The 18,276-nt window shown below is 40.9% G+C and overlaps 1 protein-coding gene across 16 annotated transcripts in view; it reads left to right on the forward strand.

Moving 5' to 3' along the window:
- The window catches only part of SLC4A7 (solute carrier family 4 member 7), a 111,942-nt gene extending 93,947 nt beyond the window's left edge, over positions 1-17,995 (forward strand). For 9 of the 16 annotated variants that reach the window (XM_075271348.1, XM_075271349.1, XM_075271354.1 and 6 more), the window contains 14 exons: positions 59-192; positions 1,127-1,372; positions 2,001-2,106; positions 2,761-2,922; positions 4,925-5,038; positions 5,153-5,314; positions 5,824-6,075; positions 6,509-6,577; positions 7,776-7,949; positions 8,043-8,174; positions 8,383-8,403; positions 9,918-10,018; positions 12,235-12,342; positions 17,134-17,995. In XM_075271348.1, coding sequence (XP_075127449.1) covers positions 59-192; positions 1,127-1,372; positions 2,001-2,106; positions 2,761-2,922; positions 4,925-5,038; positions 5,153-5,314; positions 5,824-6,075; positions 6,509-6,577; positions 7,776-7,949; positions 8,043-8,174; positions 8,383-8,403; positions 9,918-10,018; positions 12,235-12,342; positions 17,134-17,215 — 1,863 coding nt within the window. In that variant the 3' untranslated portion in view covers positions 17,216-17,995. The remainder of the gene's footprint in view (positions 1-58; positions 193-1,126; positions 1,373-2,000; positions 2,107-2,760; positions 2,923-4,924; positions 5,039-5,152; positions 5,315-5,823; positions 6,076-6,508; positions 6,578-7,775; positions 7,950-8,042; positions 8,175-8,382; positions 8,404-9,917; positions 10,019-12,234; positions 12,343-17,133) is intronic. The other 7 variants (XM_075271352.1, XM_075271353.1, XM_075271355.1 and 4 more) reach the window with 1 other exon arrangement.
- Positions 17,996-18,276: the final 281 nt, after the last annotated feature.

Below are 18,276 nucleotides of genomic sequence, written 5' to 3' on the forward strand. Positions count from 1 at the left end.
CGCTGTGTGTCAGGCTTTTACTATATACACAACATAATTTTCCTTTTGTTTTTCTCAGAGTGCAATAGAGTCTCTTTTTGGAGCATCATTAACGGGCATTGCCTACTCTCTCTTTGCTGGACAACCTCTCACGATATTGGGAAGCACCGGACCCGTCTTGGTGTTTGAGAAGATCCTGTTTAAATTCTGCAAGTGTGTATGACTCAGTGTTCTTCTTCACAAACCAGTTTCCCTGCATTGTTTTGTCAATGAGTAAAACCATACAGTTCTTAAGGGAATTAACTTTAAATACAGGTTTTCAGGAAATTCTCAGACGTTTATTAAAATAATGAGGCTTTACGCAAGAGGAACAAATTTACATAGTACGGTTGAAGCAAGACTTGTGTCCACCAAGTTCTACCAAGGGAACGGCAAAGGGCGTGACTGAAGGGACAAGTGAAGGAAATAAGTTTTCTTTCCATAACCATAAATGCTATTTTTCTCTGAAAAGGCATCAGCTGTTACTGCTGTGATCAGCTTCAGGGGTAGGCTATTCCACAGATTCATAGTCCTTACAGTGAGGAAGCCTTGTCACCTTGCGAAATTTAAAACTTTTTTTTTTTTTACCCCAGAACTAAACCAAATGAACTAATTTGAAGGGTTTGTCTGTTATTTATTTATGGACTATCCTTAGTATAGGCCATAATTCTATGATCGATAGGAGGCTGACACATACCCCTCCCCCTAGACCGATCATCTGTACAGAGCTGTCCCAACAGCCCTAGGGCCTTAACTTCTGCTCAGCTCCATTTGAAGTTCATGGGAGCTGAACTACAGCGGATGAGGCTTCTCCTTTTGCCCTTGTATTGTTTACAGGATAGGCTCCGAAAGTGGCTCCATACAGATAATCGATCTCGGGGCTGTTTTCCAGGCAGAAAAAGATTTTCTGCCTGGAAAACCCCTTTAATAATTGTACATCATTGAAAATAATCATTTTATTTTAAAGCTAAAGTTAGTAATTCATTTTCCAACGCCAACTTTTTCCTGACTACATGGCCTTGGATTTTATACAGATTTTTTTTTTCAGTTTTTATTCTGAGATGTCATGGGATATTTTGTGATCATGTTTGTTTTTTTTTCCTTCTAGGGACTATGGCCTGTCCTATCTGTCCCTACGAACCAGCATTGGTCTGTGGACAGCCTTCTTGTGCTTACTGCTGGTGGCCACAGATGCAAGTAGTCTAGTCTGCTACATCACGCGGTTTACAGAAGAAGCATTTGCTGCTCTTATTTGTATTATATTTATTTATGAAGCATTGGAGAAACTCTACCATTTAGGAGAAAAATATGCTTTTAATATGCACAACGATATTGAGTTGCTTACAAAATACTCGTAAGTATTTTATTTTAGTCCAGACTTTTGGTCATGCGCGGAGTTTATGGCTTGTGTGACATCGATTACACATTCTTGTGCTGTGAATGAACCCAGTGCCTCAAGTCACATAAATCATTGTAGATTTAATGTATGGCCGGGAAAACAACACACTCCCACCCATTGGCAGGATTTCCTTTTGCAAAATACTTGTTAGACTTTATGTGCTTTTTCCCTAGGTTCTTTGGCCTGTCTGACGGCCGTTCTTCAATGTTACAATCTATGTTAATATGTTAGAACTCTCATTAAGGTTTAAAGTTTAGATTGTTCAGATCTGGAAAAGCATTGGACATATCCCACATGCCACCTGATGCCACCCTTGAATCTGCTGTCAGGGGGCAATTGGCTGAGTTAGTTGGCCAGTACTGGCTGACTTTTGTTATATGTCTATTGCCATCTTAGGGCTGCTGTACTTCTCCTTCCAGCAAACAAAGTTGGAAAACAGTCTGCCCTAGACTCAAAGGGAGTGAAAAAGAAGTGTACTATGGGGAGGGGGTGATACTCAGGATTGTTCTGCCTGTCCAATAGTAATACTGTAGTTCAATATGAAAAAAATATAACCCCACATCTACCTTTCTTTGTCATCCAGGTGTGTCTGCGCAGAGCCATCCATGCCCAGCAATCATACCCTATCTGTGTGGAAGACGAAAAATATTACTGCCAGCGAAGTACCCTGGAGTAATCTGACAGTCTCTGTAAGTGTGCATACAAATGTATTGTGTAGTCAGTCTGATAACATTATACTAGGGTGGATAGCAATGAGCAGATCTTGTTACTTGATTCGCTAGCCTATAGATTACAAGGGCAGATCTGCTTTCCTGTAGTCTCCTAAATTTAACAGAAGACTTTGCATGTTGATTCTCCCTGTGTGTCCTAATAAAGAATCACCAAATGCAAAATGGGGACCTCTGTATCCCTATTTAAATGGAGCAACAGTCTGAGCATGAGCACAGATCCTCCATTCATATCTTTGGCACTGCTAAAAGGGACTTGAGTTCTTGAGTTCAGTGATCATATTAGAGGTTGGACCCCCACCAGACTATTGGAAGATTCCTTTAAAGAGGACCCGTCACCTTGTACAAAATGTAAAATGATGTACATCATGTGATTGCTGCCATACCCCTGATCTTTTTGATAAAGTAAAGGATTACCACCTATTTGTAGAACAAGAGTTGAATACATACAACCCTCCAGTGCCCGCATCTTTTGGACAGGATGGAATTGTCTAGACTAGATTTGTCACCCCCATTCGGCAATGTCTGTGGTTTGGGAGGATCAACAGGGGCGACACACAAAACCCTTTTTCAGATTTTTTTTTATTTATACATTTTGATGTCCATTCCTCCTAGGATTGTATCGCACATCATGGTTCATTTGAGGGGACAGCTTGTGGTGAACATGGTCCATATATACCAGATGTTTTCTTCTGGTGTGTCATCTTATTTTTCACAACATTCTTCCTTTCATCCTTCCTGAAACAATTCAAGACTAAGAATTATTTTCCAACCAAGGTAATAACAGACTTTTTGCTTGTGTTTTTTTTTTTTTTTTTTTTTTTTTTTAAATTTTATAGAAATTAACTAATTCATTTGGATTGCATATATGTATATAAATTACGGTGACCCTTAACCTTAAGTAGATGACAGCCACACATTCGTTCAGAAAGTGGGTAACCTTATGGTGTCCCCTTACACATGCAAGCTGAAGTTAGTGCAGTGCACATATGTTTTCAATGGGGGAGGGAAATAAACTGCTGCCAGACCTTAAGAACAAAACAATCAGGTATATTGAAATCCAGCTTGCTTAGCCCTTTTGCCCCTCAAATCTGCCATTGGAGAAGAGTCCAGAAACGTAGATGGTTGAGTGGTTTTAGCGAACACTTATCTAAGGCTAGGTTCTTATCTGTATTGGAGTCGCTGTAGGACCATCTTCAAATCGTCGGAGAGAAAATTCCTGCAAGGTCGACCCCATTATAGTCAATGGGTTCCGCGGGTAACTGAACAGACATGACCCGAACGACAGAGAGCTGAATAGGAGTGTGAACCTAGTGTAATGTGTATGGCATGTTTTTACACCATTGTAATAACTGCTTTATCTTGCAACAGTTGTCATGGGTACATGGGTGAACCACCGCTGTAGCAGTAAGAAAACCGATATTCTGCATAAAATACACAATTGTCAGCATTTTAGTAACTACACGTTACCCTATAAGCATGGTTGATTTGAATACATTTCTGTTCTTCTTTACCTTACATCCTGGCTAGACAAGACCAAATATGTGTATCATGAGATGACCAGCTTTCTAAAACATGTTTTTGTGATATCCTGTCACAAAATATCTGTACTATATGTGAATATATTGCCACCCAGTGGTTGAGTTGTGACTTGCAGCCTGTCAAATTGAGAAATGAGAAATTCCTCAGCCACCTTATGGGGATACTATCATTGGATACCCCTTTTTTTTTTTTGTTCTCGATAACTCGTCAGAATGACCTTAAGAAAGGCTATTCGTCTCCTACCTTTAGTTGTCTTCTCCACGCCGCCATTCGGTAGAAAACCGGGTATTCTTTGGTATGCAAATGAGCTCCCACGCAGCACTGGGGACATCCCCAATGATGAAAGAGAACTCTCCAGTGACGCCTCCATCTCCTTCAGGAACCCGCCTCTCTGCGCGTCTTCTTCTGTCCCGGGTTTTCAATTATCTAGGCCTCGGGCAGAGCCGACTGCGCATGCCCGGGCCACAAGAAAATGGCCGCTTACATTGTAAGCTGTGTAAGCGGCCATTTACTTGAGGCCCGGGCATGCGCAGTCTGCTCTGCCCAAGGCCTAGATAATTGAAAATTGAGGACAGAAGAAGACGTGCAGAGAGGTGGGTTCCTGAAGATGATGGAGGCGGCGCTGGAGAGTTCTCTTGCAGCATTGGGGACGCTCCAGTGCTGTTTGAGTGCTGGGGCCCACCCCCAGTGCTGCAAGAGAACTAATTTGCATACTGAAGAAAAGCTGGTTTTCTACCGAACGGCGGCACAGAGAAGACAACTTAAGGTAGGAGACGAATAGTCTTTCTTAAGGCTATTCCTATGTGTTATTGAGGAAAAAAAAGGTTATCCAGTGATAGTATCCCTTAAAGACAGATCCGTAATTTGTAAGTAGTAAAGAAGATACTGCAGTAGCAAAACAAAAAAGACGGGTGGGTACATAAAGAGGGCAGAGAGAAAATGTACATCACATAATGAAATTCAATCAAAACAGGGTTTTGTTCAAGTCAAAACCATTCAATCAAAATACTATATACAGTAAAACTATGACATGGTCATGATAAGGCATGATACGTCTTAGGAGATCCAAAGGTCACTGTGTAAAAGGAATCTCAGAAAAAGCTAAAAGATGGAGTAGTCTAGCCAGAATGGCTAAGTCAGCTCCCTTCCCTGTGTGTATTGCCTGTAAACTGATGACTTTCATAAGGATTACAATTTAAGCGATTATATAGCGAATTTATAACTATGTTTCCATTAGGTACGTTCTACAATTAGTGATTTTGCCGTCTTCCTGACTATAGTCATTATGGTCCTCATCGATTACCTTGTGGGTGTTCCATCACCAAAGCTCCACGTTCCTGAAAAGTTTGAGGTAAATAAATCACATTTTCTACTTTACAATAAGAGTCATTGCATCTTCAATACATTATATGTAGTAGCTTGTTTCCTTTCTCTTTATTACAAATGATGATTTTTCCTTATTAAGCCCACTCTAAAAGACAGAGGATGGATCATAGATCCCCTTGGGAAAAATCCATGGTGGACATTACTAGCTGCTGCCATCCCAGCCTTGCTGTGCACTATTCTTATCTTCATGGATCAGCAAATCACTGCTGTCATTATTAACCGGAAGGAACACAAGCTAAAGGTATTTATCTCATAGGTTGGATGTATGACGTCCAAATGACTTAGATGTATTGGATTCCAAAAACAGTACCACACTGCCCTAGTAGATGTTAAGCTACTGTAACCTTGTTGCGTATCATACTAATATGGCTGGTCCATAGTTAGTGATTATTACATAGAACAAATGGACAAAAGCAGTCGGCGCTTGCAAACAATATGGACTATGCAGGAGCAAGTTGCCCTGGCTGTGATAGAAATTTGAACAGAAAAAGTTGCACCAAGAGCATTACTGTTAAATCCTACATAAAAATACATAAAAACTAGGTTCTTGGCTAACAGTTTGATTAAATAGTGTAAGCCCGTCTGTGAGGGCCAAGGCGACCTTTTTCAATTAGATAGATTGAATGCAAGTTACAATACATTGGGCCCTAACATTTTTGTCACACGCTACATTTTATCGTGATGATGTGGCAGCTCGATGTCTTAGGAATACTGTCTCTGATGGGTTCTGTATGCTGTTTGGTTTTCCAGAAAGGGTGCGGCTATCATCTTGACTTGTTCATGGTCGCGATCATGCTGGGCATCTGTTCAATCATGGGCTTACCCTGGTTTGTAGCTGCAACTGTTCTGTCCATCAGCCATGTTAACAGCTTAAAAGTAGAATCTGAATGTTCTGCTCCAGGAGAACAGCCAAAATTCCTGGGCATCAGAGAGCAGCGAGTGACAGGTCTTCTGATCTTTGTTCTGATGGGACTGTCTGTATTCATGACCTCTGTATTGAAGGTAAGAAGAGGCACACAAGTATTGACGGCTTAACAAATGTCGGGGCAACACTGTGGCTCAGTGGTTAGCACTGCAACCTTGCAGCGCTTGAGTCCTGGGTTTGAATCCCACCAGGAACAACATCTGCAAGGAGTTTGTATGTTCTCCCCATGTTTGCATGGATTTCCTCCCATTCTATAAGACATACTGGTAGGAGAAAAAAAAGTACATTGTGATCCCTATGTGGGGCTCACAATCTCCATAAAAAGAAAAAAATCTGAGTGTCTTACATGGCTATATCACGTGTTATGAGGAGATGTGATTATACCAGTGCACATAAGACGGCTTAAAGTTTTCAAGATTTCATGGTCTCAATATGTTGTGTTAACTGCTTTTGACAAGTAAAAAATAGATGTATTCAACTAATACAATGATATAATGTATGTGTTTCCAGTTTATTCCAATGCCGGTTCTGTATGGCGTGTTCCTGTATATGGGCGCTTCCTCACTAAAGGGTATCCAGGTTAGTCCTCCTTCCCTCCCCCAATCCTGTACATGGATGTGCTTATTTTCTGCAATATAGTCTATATAAACCAAGTCCTTTACAAAGCATCTTCTTTAAGAGTTAACAGCATTGTTGATGTACAGTAATTTTGTGAAGCTTCTGTTCCTCTGTCAGTAGTTCCTGGAATGCTCTATGCTCCTTCTGCCGTTGTGTTTAAAGGGGTTGTTTGAGGTTAGCACAAATTGGGCATAAAATAAGCAATACTTGCCGTTGAATTGCCAACTCTATTACCACTACCCTATTTGATGGTCCTTGTCTACTTGGCAGCAGTGATGTTGTCACATTGGCTGCAATGGGTATGTGCACTGGAAATGTACCAGATTGGTAAAGTGTTTTATGCCTTATGTGTCATTACTACTTATGTCAAAATGCAACAGTAACATCTAGGTCCCATTATAGCCATAAAAAGTGAATCTACTATATAATTTCTGCTACCCAATCCAAGAGAGAGAAGAAGCGTAGCTTTGTGATAGATAGATAGATAGATAGATAGATAGATAGATAGATAGATAGATAGATTTGATCAGGTCATCTGTGTAAATCCTAAGAGACACATTCTCTTTACACACTGATACAGGGAAAATTATCAATGACTTTGCATGAGCAGGGTCATCAGGAAGTGCACGGGATGGCGTATTTTGGTCCTGATTTTGATGTGGGAAGCCATGTCCGAATAGGACCAAAATGCACCTGCTGCGGCTATCGCAGCTTCCCACTGCGGAGTGGGCCCAAACGAATGGGCCCAGACCGGAGGGTGCTGCCGCGAGGCGGACGCCGGGGCTGAATCAGCCGCAGAATCCGCCTGAAGAAAGGGCAACTCACTTCTTTTTTTCCATGAGCGGCAACATACCTCTCACGGAAAAAAGGAAGCTAGTGGTCTGCATAGACCTCTATTGTGAGGGGGCGGATTCTGACGTGGATTTAGCGCCAAAATCCACCCCCACTTGCCTGTGTGAATGAGCCCTTAGGAGTCATGTCAGAATTTACTCTGATTCTCACCAAGAAATTTTTCATCAAATCTATACATCGTAACTCATCTTCTCTCTGCCATACTGTACTTAGCAGAATAAATCATCTGATAAGGTTCAGTTATGTCTAAGTCCTCTTTTCTTTTTCTGCTAAACTCTAAACCAATCTTTCAACCTGTGCCTTGCAGTTTTTTGACCGTATCAAACTGTTCGGGATGCCTGCCAAACATCAGCCAGACCTTATCTATCTCCGTTATGTCCCCCTCTGGAAAGTCCATGTGTTCACGGTTATACAGCTCACCTGTCTTGTGCTATTATGGGTGATCAAAGCATCTCAGGCGGCTGTTGTCTTCCCCATGATGGTAAATGTTGCTTTCAAGAATTATTGAAATGGTTTTCAATGGTTTTCTTAAAGAAGATTTATAATGATCACAAATTATATTCTTGTCTTTAAGGTTCTCGCACTGGTATTTATCCGCAAACTGTTAGATTTCTGTTTTACCAAGCGTGAATTGAGCTGGCTGGATGATCTGATGCCTGAAAGTAAGAAAAAGAAAGAGGATGATAAGAAGAAACAAGAGAAGGAGGTATGTGTCTAGAACGTTAGATTGTGAAAGTCGTTGTGTGTGCTAGAACTTGGACGTGTCTCGGAAAGGTTAGCTTGAATTCCTTAGGTTATTGTGCTTTCTAGCTTGCTGCATATACTGTAGGTATGCTCAGCTCATTGTATTAGTTTTGCAAAGGAGTGATTTGGCTTTGACCTTCCTCTTCATTTCTCCTTTACAAAACGAGAAGATTGAAGATGATTCACATGAGGTATGTAACATGGATGGCCTTGTAAAGTGTGAGGTGCACAGACGTATTCTGCTATCTAGAGATGGATCAATTAACTTGCATCCTTAATGTGTTTTCCATTGAAAATGCAGATTATTGTAGTTTGCCATGATAAATGTGACTTTAGTGTTATTTTGAGGTGCCTGTTGGTTTCTGGGTAAGCTGTATTTGTATTAAGTTTCACATAGGTGCAGTGATGCTTATTTACTAATTTTAATGTACATGCCAAGTATGAAAATATGAGATTTTAATGCAGCACGTGGTGTAATAATCAACAAGTACCGTACATAGTACCTATTGTGCAGAAAAGTAGTAGCAGGGTGTGATTTGTAGACCACTCCTCCTTATTGTAGGGAACAAAATGGCGAAAGCCTTTGATAAAAATGGTGCCCAGCTTTGGCAGCTTTCTTTGTACGTAAATGCACTACATAAGGCGACTTTCAGACCATAGTTTTTTTTTTCATTCTGTTTACTTGATTCATTGGGAAAATTTGCCATGCATATGATAATGCATCTAGAGATTATTATATGCGTGCAATAGTGTATAGCTGGCATTGACAAATGCATCTTTTATTAGTAGGGTCATTTATTTACTTTAAAGAACAGACTAATATATAATATTATATATTACAATAATCATTATTATATTTAATAATTTTAATATAATATTTATTAAAAAAAAAAAACACGTTTTCAATTATATTGTGTGTATATATATGTCAATTTATCCCTAATCCCCCTGGTTAAATTGATGGACAGTTGTGCTTGGCACCTGTAGCTGGAAGTTTTTCTCTGACTGCTTGTGGCAGTCCCAAAATATTGAATGTGAGACAGCATGCTTATGCAACCACCGCTCCATTCCAACAGGGAGACTCTGGGCGCTTATTGTCATGGTTCATGTGGATAAGGGGATAGGGGATCCGTTTTATTCACGGTACAACCCATTTAATGGGCTGCAAGTGAAAATAAGCAGCTATGGTACTTTGTGCTTTGAACCAGACAGGCGACTTGAAAGCATAAAGTGGTTTCATGGAAGATCATATTTGCTATATTTAGAAGAATAGGAACTAGTCCAGGGCATGGGGGGGGGGGGGGGGGGTTATAATAAACCACAAATACCCCAGCTTTTTGAGTTGCTTATGGTATAACTGTTCCCTGGTGTTTGGAGCCACTAGCCAAATAATTTAATTTCAATATTGGCACAAATCTCTTTCTGAATGACTCTTGTGATCTATTTAACCTGCTTTGTATACTATGAGCCTATAAGTAGTGATTCTTCCGTGGTTGCTTTGAGTATTGTATGTTTTAGATGTTTTACCTATTTTAATGTCCATGTTCTTTTAAGCATGTGTTTTTTTGCAATTTTGGCTGAAAGCATGTCAAAATAGGCCATGATAGGCAAACTGAAACATTGTGATGCAAATCTCATTCTGGTTAAATTGTATGTTATGTCAGTGCTCTGTCCTGTGGTGACTTCTATGTCCCTGGTTTTTTAGGAAGCTGAACGAATGCTCCAAGCAGAGGACCGTGAAAGTGTGCAGCTTGCCTACGAGGGCAGGAACCTTCTTCAGATTCCTGTAAAGAGCTTGAAATACAGGTATGAAATGAGGTTATTCTTGTGAGCATGTATTTTATTAGTAAGACTGCAAATAAAAACCGGTTTTGGTGCCAGTAAGTTTTACTATGTAGTATTTTCTACAAGTTAAAGTAATTGTCCAAGACTCTGGGGTATTAGATACAGATGATCTGTCCACAAGATAGGCCGTCAATATCTGATCAATGGGGGTCTGACCCCTGGGTCCCGCACTGATCTGGCTTCCTCCGGGTTTCCGAGGCTGTATATGGCCATAAGCAGCTCTACTCTATTTCCCCTGGGGCCACTGCTACAGTATACACCAAAGTGACAGTGGTGGGGATGTGCACCTATGCTCGGATTCACTACATTATCGTCAAGCTGCAGTTCCTGCCATTTACCATGTATACAGCTTTCAGCCCCGTCAGCTGCTTGGTGTCTAATAATGTAATACCCTTGGGACTCAAATGTCCCCTTTAAGACAATGCTGTTTTTAGGGGTGGTGGTGCACTTGATTTGATTTTGCAAGGAATCAGTGGATGACGCTGGAGGCGTCAGTGATGCCAATGAAGCCAGGATGGGAGAGATTGCTGCCAAGATCGCAGCTTATTATTCTATCAAAGACATTGCTAGCGGAGACTTGAAAAATAATTTGCATACAACAAAGGAGTTATTAAAACTTTCTAAAGCATTCTTTACTACTGTGATGATATAGTGAGCATGTATGTGTTTTAATATTTCTTTCTAGGCCCTAGGTAGTAACATGCATGGCAGTGTAGAGGGAGTATATAGACAATTTGTTTTAACAATGGCCATTCACAATGTGGGTAAAATTCTCTTTCCTATGGAGTTGTGAACTGTCAGTGTCATGAGCTTATTGTGACTTGGCGGGTGGTGAAGTCTTTGTTTTATCTAAAGATGGCTGATATTACTACAACTTCTAGTTGTTCATTGATCATCCCTTTTCATTCTGCTGCCATATTGTCTCTGAATTCTGTTTATAGCATCCCACACAAATGAGTTCACCCTAGAAAAGTAGAGACCTGTTCTCATTTCCAAGGTAACAGGCGGAGGACATTCTTTGTATTATCCAGCTTTTTATGCGAACGTTTCATATCATGTGCATGTTTATTTCCCAGTAAGCAGATTCCAATTGATATGGTTTTGTGCAGATCACCAAATGCTGTGGAGGCAGAGACCTGACGTCGTGCCAGCTTTTACACTTCTTTCATAGATGGGGCCCTATGGTTCATTAAGTAGAAATTAATGGGATCATCACTCCTTAAAGAGGACCTTTCACCATTTTGCACACAGGCAGTTCTATATACTGCCGGAAAGCTGACAGTGCGCTGAATTCAGCACACTGTCGGCTTTCCCGATGTGGGCCCGGTGTGAAGAGCTTACGGCCCGGTACCGTAGCTCTTCTATGGTCAGAAGGGCGTTTCTGACCATTAGCCAGAGACGTCCTTCTTCACAGCACAGCCAATCGCGCTGTGCTGTGGAGCGGGGAGGAACGCCCCCTCCCTCTGCTCGCAGTACTCGTCCATAGACAAGCATCATCAGGGAGGGAGGAGGCGTTCCTCCCGGCTCTCACAGCACAGCGCGATTGGCTGTGCTGTGAAGGACGTCTCTGGCTAACTGTCAGAAACGCCCTTCTGACCATAGAAGAGCTACGGTACCGGGCCGTAAGCTTTTCACACCGGGCCCATATCGGGAAAGCCGACAGTGCGCTGAAGTCAGCGCACTGTCAGCTTTCCGGCAGTATATAGAACTGCCTGTGTGCAAAATGGTGAAAGGTCCTCTTTAAGGAGTGATGATCCTTGTAGCCCTTGTAGCCTAATGTTAATACACAACAAATGAAGTTACTTAACTTTTATTATTGACAGGCAGTAGATTTATTAGACTGGGAGCACAGGCACACGTTTTCAGCTGCTTGGCCTCACTACACGTATGCCGAGGAAGCCCATTGGGACCGAAATGTCCAACTTGCAACAACATTGGCCTTGTCTAATAATTCTGACTACACGTTTTCTACGGCTTGACTTCCTTTGATGATGCAATCATAAAATTCAAGTAACTTCATTGGAAAGTTCCGACATTCAGGTTGACTAACTACTAAGCAATGGTTTTATTTTTGCATAATAATTTTCTGGCATTTGCCTGCATTTTGCTGCCACATACTTCTACATTAATGCTTTTGCAGAAGCGGCTACTAACCACAACCTATGTTTATTCTCTAGCCTTGACCCATCAGTTGTAAACATATCAGATGAGATGGCAAAAACTGCTCAGTGGAAGGCTCTCTCAATGAACCCCGAAAATGCCAAAGTAACCAAGTCTAACCAGAGGTAGCTATCACCAGTTCACGTATCCATTGTCTAATAGCACTTCGGGGTAGTTCATATAGAAGTCATATATATATATATATATATATATATATATATATATATATATATATAATGTGCAATACTTTTAATTCATATTTTGCTGCTTTTTTATGCCTTTTATGATTTAGTATAACTAACTATATTTGACTACTGAAGACGTAGTCACAAAACCTGCTTCTCTGCATGCACATTGCATTGAAAGTATAGCGTGTGACTGCCCAGTTATGGAGTAGTGTTCATTCTGTGGATTATTTAGACACACCTTATTTAAAGGGGTTGGTCACTTTCTAAAAATATTTACGTAGAGCCCTAAATTATTATTGTATTGGTGTGTCACATCATACATTACCCTTGCCCTCCCCATCTATGGTCTATAAAGTACAGCAAGCCTAGAACATGGCATCCATAAGGTGCAAGATAGACAGTCATGTAATTCACCCACCTGATTGCTTTCATGGCTATACTTAGACTGATCCTCTTCTGTGCGGGCGCAGTAAGAATTCCGTTACCATTCAGCACCTGTGTGGAAGAGGACCAGTCCAGGGACAACTTAGAAAGTGGTCATACAATTGAATCATATTTATGTAGCCGATAGGTGGGAACCCAGGGCCTTTCTTCTGAGAGGCGAGGTTAATATGATGTCTTATATGGATGTATGCAACACTATAAATAGTTGAGGGACTTTAGAGTAAATACTTAGAATTTGGCCAACCCATTTTAAAGGGGCTTTCCAGGCTACAAATATTAATGTGTATTCTAAAGATAAGTCATTAATATCAGAACTGTGCGGGTCTGTCACAAATTGGTGTGGGTTTCTGGTATTGGGCCCCTCTGATCTGGTATTGATGACTTATCCTTGGCCCAGAAAACCCTTTTAATGAAATATTTTTGAAACAATTGACAAAGTTTACATACAGGAGTATATCTGATAAAGATGAAGAACAATAAATGAAGGATGATACTGGTTTGGACAAGATTTTACATTATGAAGTATCACATAAGACAGTTACAGTGTATACATACATGTATTATTGACCGGTTTGGTTCCTATTGACCTAATGTAATTAGTCTTAATTTTGACCCCTGCAGTTGGGCTAACACCAAATTGTCTCTGGCAGGTTGTCAAAGTAATGTAAAATCTTCATTTTTTGTCAGTGATGTAAAGTATGGGTAAGTGAAACAGTTTATTGAAGAACATAGAGGGACATCTATAAACAGGACTGGCTGAGGATCTTGTTAAATCCTGTGGTAATCTCTGGTAATCTCTTCTGATATGGTATAAACTTCCTGGGGAATCTTTCATTAGAACTCGAAGTATATGAATAATTTGAGGATCACGATTGTTTCATGATGAATACTTAGGTGATACCAAGTATTTCCTGAAACAGACATGTCAGGAGAGCTTGACAGATCCTCCTTAAAATAGAGAGAGAAGCTTTAAAGGGGTATTTTTTTGTAATAATTATGGTGTATGCTTACGATAGGTCATCAATGTAATTTTGATGGCTATGTGTTCAACTCCCAGCACCTCCACCAATGAGCTGATTGGTGCAGCAGACACAGCTCTGTACACTGTGTAGAGGCTGTGAACGGTGCTGCAGCTCTTATTCAAGTCAATGGGAGAAAGCTGCAGTACCATTCACTGCCACCAGATAATGTACGGTAGTGCCATGATCCCTTTAGTTTGCTGATCTATGGGAGTACTAGGAGTTGGACCACCAGTGAGCTGATATTGATGACCTAAATCCTGGAAACCCCTTTTAAAGTTTTGTAAAATCCTGTATTGCAGGCATGTAAATTACTTGATAAATAGCCCCAATACAATATTCTATAATGTAAGGTCTATTACCTTTATTTAATCTATAGGAAACTTTATACATGTCCCTCGGTGTCCTACATCCTAGACACAATGACTCTCAGCATGCAGAGTACCTGTTTGTTCTCGCATGAAGTTATTGAAAGGAAATACATCTGTTTGTTACATTTGTTAACAGCCAATTGTCTATGGAAAACCTATTTTAATCCGGGGTCCTCCGTGACGTAAATGCATGCGTTTTACGGTCACTACAAAGTGGTTAGTGATTCTAGAGAATTCCATCCACACATTGCAGAAAAATACGCACAGCAGAAATGCTGTGATTTTCAAAATCGCAGCATGTTAATTGTACCTACAGAAACGCCAGTGGTTCACCCAGTAGGTATATTGGAGGCAGAAAGTTCCTCTGCGGACTTTCTGTGAAAAGTGCTGTGGGAAAATCAGTGATGTGTTTTTATAGAATTTTTCCCACAGTGCTTTTTTGCTGTAGCCCGCTTCCTGGGGCCTTAACCCTGTAGACCAGACCTGGGCAATATACGGCCCGTGGGCCACATCCGGCCCTCTGACTGGTTCTGTCCAGCCCGTATAGCTAGTGGGATAAAAGTAGATGCTGAATAGGAAGTCCGCTAAAGAACCTGTGATGACATAATCACAGGTCCTTTAACTCACTAGGATAGGCTAAGACTCGTTAGTGGGCGGAGTCACACAGGGCAGTGTGGTTGCTGTTACACAGAAAGAACAAGCTGCCGGGAATGGAGACTGAAGGAAGATAAGGAGAGAAGAGACAGTATGTGTGAGTAAGAGGAGGGAACTTGGGGCAGTTACACTGAAGGCAGATGGAGAGGGGCATTAAACTAGGGGGCAGATGGAGGATGACCTTAAACTAGGGGGTAGGTGGAGGGGGGGACATTAAGGGGCAGCTGGAGGAGCATATTAAACCGTGGGGGGTAGCTGGAGGGGGACATGTCTGCCTCTCTTTGCACCCAGTTTAATGTTCACCTCCAACTATCCCCACTGTTTAATGTCCCCCTCTAGTATAAACTGGGGCACCAGGAGAGGGACTTAATACTGTGGGACATTTGGAGGGGAACATTATAATGTGGGGGTGTATAATGTTAGGGTGACTGTAGGAGGATTATACTTTGTAGGGGGCACATGGAAAAATGATTGAGAATGGGCGGAGTCAGCATAGAAGTGGGTGGAGCTAAATTTGCAGTGGCGGGCATGGCCCTCTAGAACAGTTTCAATTTCTCATGTGGCCCCATGGGAAAATTAATTGCCCACCCCTGCTATAGACAGTAACATAATCTGCATGACAAGTGTTCCTCTCACCTAACAAATCTTTATCACATGTTCATTAGCTGTAGATATAACTTTCTAGGACTTTTTTTTTTTTTCTTTCCAGTTATGCAGTTTATCAGATTTTTGTTTCCATCATACAAAACCTTTAAAGAGGACCTTTCATCAGATTGGGCACAGGCAGTTCCATATACTGCTGGAAAGCCGACAGTGTGCTGAATTCAGCACACTGTCGGCTTTCCCGATCTGTGCCCCGGGTAAAGTGCTATTGGTCCCCATACCGTAGCGCTTTACAGTCAGAAGGGCGTTTCTGACAGTCAGGAACGTCCTTCTGCACAGTAGCACCTATCGCGCTGTACAGTGTGAGCGGGGAGGAACGCCTCCTCTGTCTGCTCACAGTGCTCATCCATAGAAAAGTATTATCAGGAGGGGAGGGGGCGTTCAGCACACTGTCGGCTTTCCAGCAGTATATAGAACTGCCTGTGCCCAATCTGATGAAAGGTTCTCTTTAACTATGCAAAGTATGAGTAGTTTGAAAGCCACTTAGACAACATTTAAAATCATATGTTCCTCCTATCTGAGGAAGGTGATGATCTCTAGTATGGCTTTGTGTCATTGTAAATATTCCCACAGCCACACTGATCCATACTTCAGCAGAGAATCATATGGTGATATAACTTCAGGTCAGAACAGATGAAGGATCAGTGTCTTGTCCTAATGTGGATGTAAAATAGTCCTATGATGGCAGTCTTACACTAGCCTTAGGGAAACAGGATGAAAACGAAGACTGGGCCAGTGCAGTATAAGTATTATAATGTTTGTAGCTAGGAATTCTATATATATATGTCTGCCTGTGGCTGAAAAAAGGGCAACTCAATTTTCCATACTGCGAAATCTGTATCATCCCATCACACCAGGTATTTGCACACGCTGCCAACTGTCTGTGTAAATGAATTTCTATTTCACTTTCCATATGTATTCTTGTTATACTGATGCCTATTCTTATTGCAGCATGTTATGTCATTCATGTATTTCACTCGGCTGGCTTTAGTTATAACACCTACATGATATATGGAGTGCTTTGGCTATTTTTCTCTTTCAGGAACATACACAAGATAATTTACGTAGATCATTTGCAAAGCTTGAGCAAAAAGTGGTCCGACCCCTGGGGTACATCCTCATTGTCGGCTATCATAATAGTGTTATTAATATTCATGACTTCTGTGGCCATAAATCCTCTTGTACAGGAAAATAACTCTACAGTACACGCTAGGCATAGAGCGGTCTGTGCGGCTGTAATACCCTGCCATAGGTGAAGGAAAGAGGCTTCACCAACAGGTTGCCAAAAATTTGGAATGAATAATTCTTTAGGATGTTATGGATACCTTTTAATGAAACTAGTGAGACAAACCCAAACCACAGACAGGGACAGCGGCGTTGTCTTCCCTAGCAAATGCATTGGCTTTCTGCTTACTGTGATGCATTAAGTGCGCCATTTGTTGTGTGTGTGTGTGTGTGTGGAGGATAAGGATATGATCTGTGCTCATACGCTTTATTTTATTAACCGTTTATAGACGCTTTTTTTGTTACGGAAGTTTTCTTAGTATTAATATTGAACATGTGCTTATTCTTTTCAGTCCTGACAAACCAGTTAGTGTGAAAATCACCCTCGAAGATGACAGTTTCCGAAAATACGTGGATGCCGAAACCTCCCTATAAAACCGCGTCGAGAAGAAGAATGTTGTTGAATCATGCGTGAGGGTGTATGTAACGTGTGTGAATGTACCCGATATAAATATCAGACCATCAGAGCGTGAAAACATTTCCAGAATACTGTACATGCACCTCATAAATTATTAGCACTGTAAATACTGTATAGGGTCTAAAGCAGGCGGTCTCAATTGTAATATGGCACAGAATGATCACTCAGCAATTATTTATTCAATAGAAATTTTTATAGATCTTGTTTTAATTGATTTTATTGTATATTTAATAACTTGCCATCAAGCAATAGTATTAGAACCAAACCATCGGACAGTTCTCCATTTGTCATTCCCATACGTTCCATGAAGAACCCACTTTTACGATATCGCTGTATGATGCAAATCTGCTTTTTATTTTATTTTTTATTTTTTTTTAAGCCAGTATTTTTTGGGGATTAATTACTACTTTAGCCAAACCCACAAGTAGCACCATCATAATAGGAAACCTGTATTTTTTTTTTTATTTTTTTTCTGTTCAATTGACAGCACAACAAAAAATCCTTCCTTGCCATTGCTGTTACATGCTTTGGCGTTCAATATCCCTTCATACAACACATGAGTTACCTCAGCTACCACAATTGACTACATGGTCACACCGTGTACTAGTGCCATAAGAAGTATTTTAGTTGTAGAATATACAGTTTTCTTGTTCACTAGTTTCCTGCCTTTGTAAAATGCCACATACAATATTGAGATATATGATATATGCCTCTACTAAAATAACCTGTCTTTTTTTTTTTCTGGGCTGTGTGGCCTCCACAAATACTAGGTAGTATCTGCCGTCTCCCAATGTGAGTCTGTGAACTCAGGATGTTTGTGCAATAAGCCACATCTGTGCTTTATAGGTCCGACTTCATGACCTATAATCATTTTTTTGCCAAATTTGCTACAAAGAGATGATGTGGCAGATTAATTGAAGCTGCTGATTTGTAATATTTTCACAGGCTGCGGGGATGAGGCACATTGTATAATGACCAAGCAGCAGCCATTAGTTATATGTGTAGTGAAATACTGAAA

This window comes from Leptodactylus fuscus, chromosome 4 (assembly GCF_031893055.1).
Source record: "Leptodactylus fuscus isolate aLepFus1 chromosome 4, aLepFus1.hap2, whole genome shotgun sequence".
In the NCBI taxonomy this organism is placed as follows: domain Eukaryota; kingdom Metazoa; phylum Chordata; class Amphibia; order Anura; family Leptodactylidae; genus Leptodactylus; species Leptodactylus fuscus.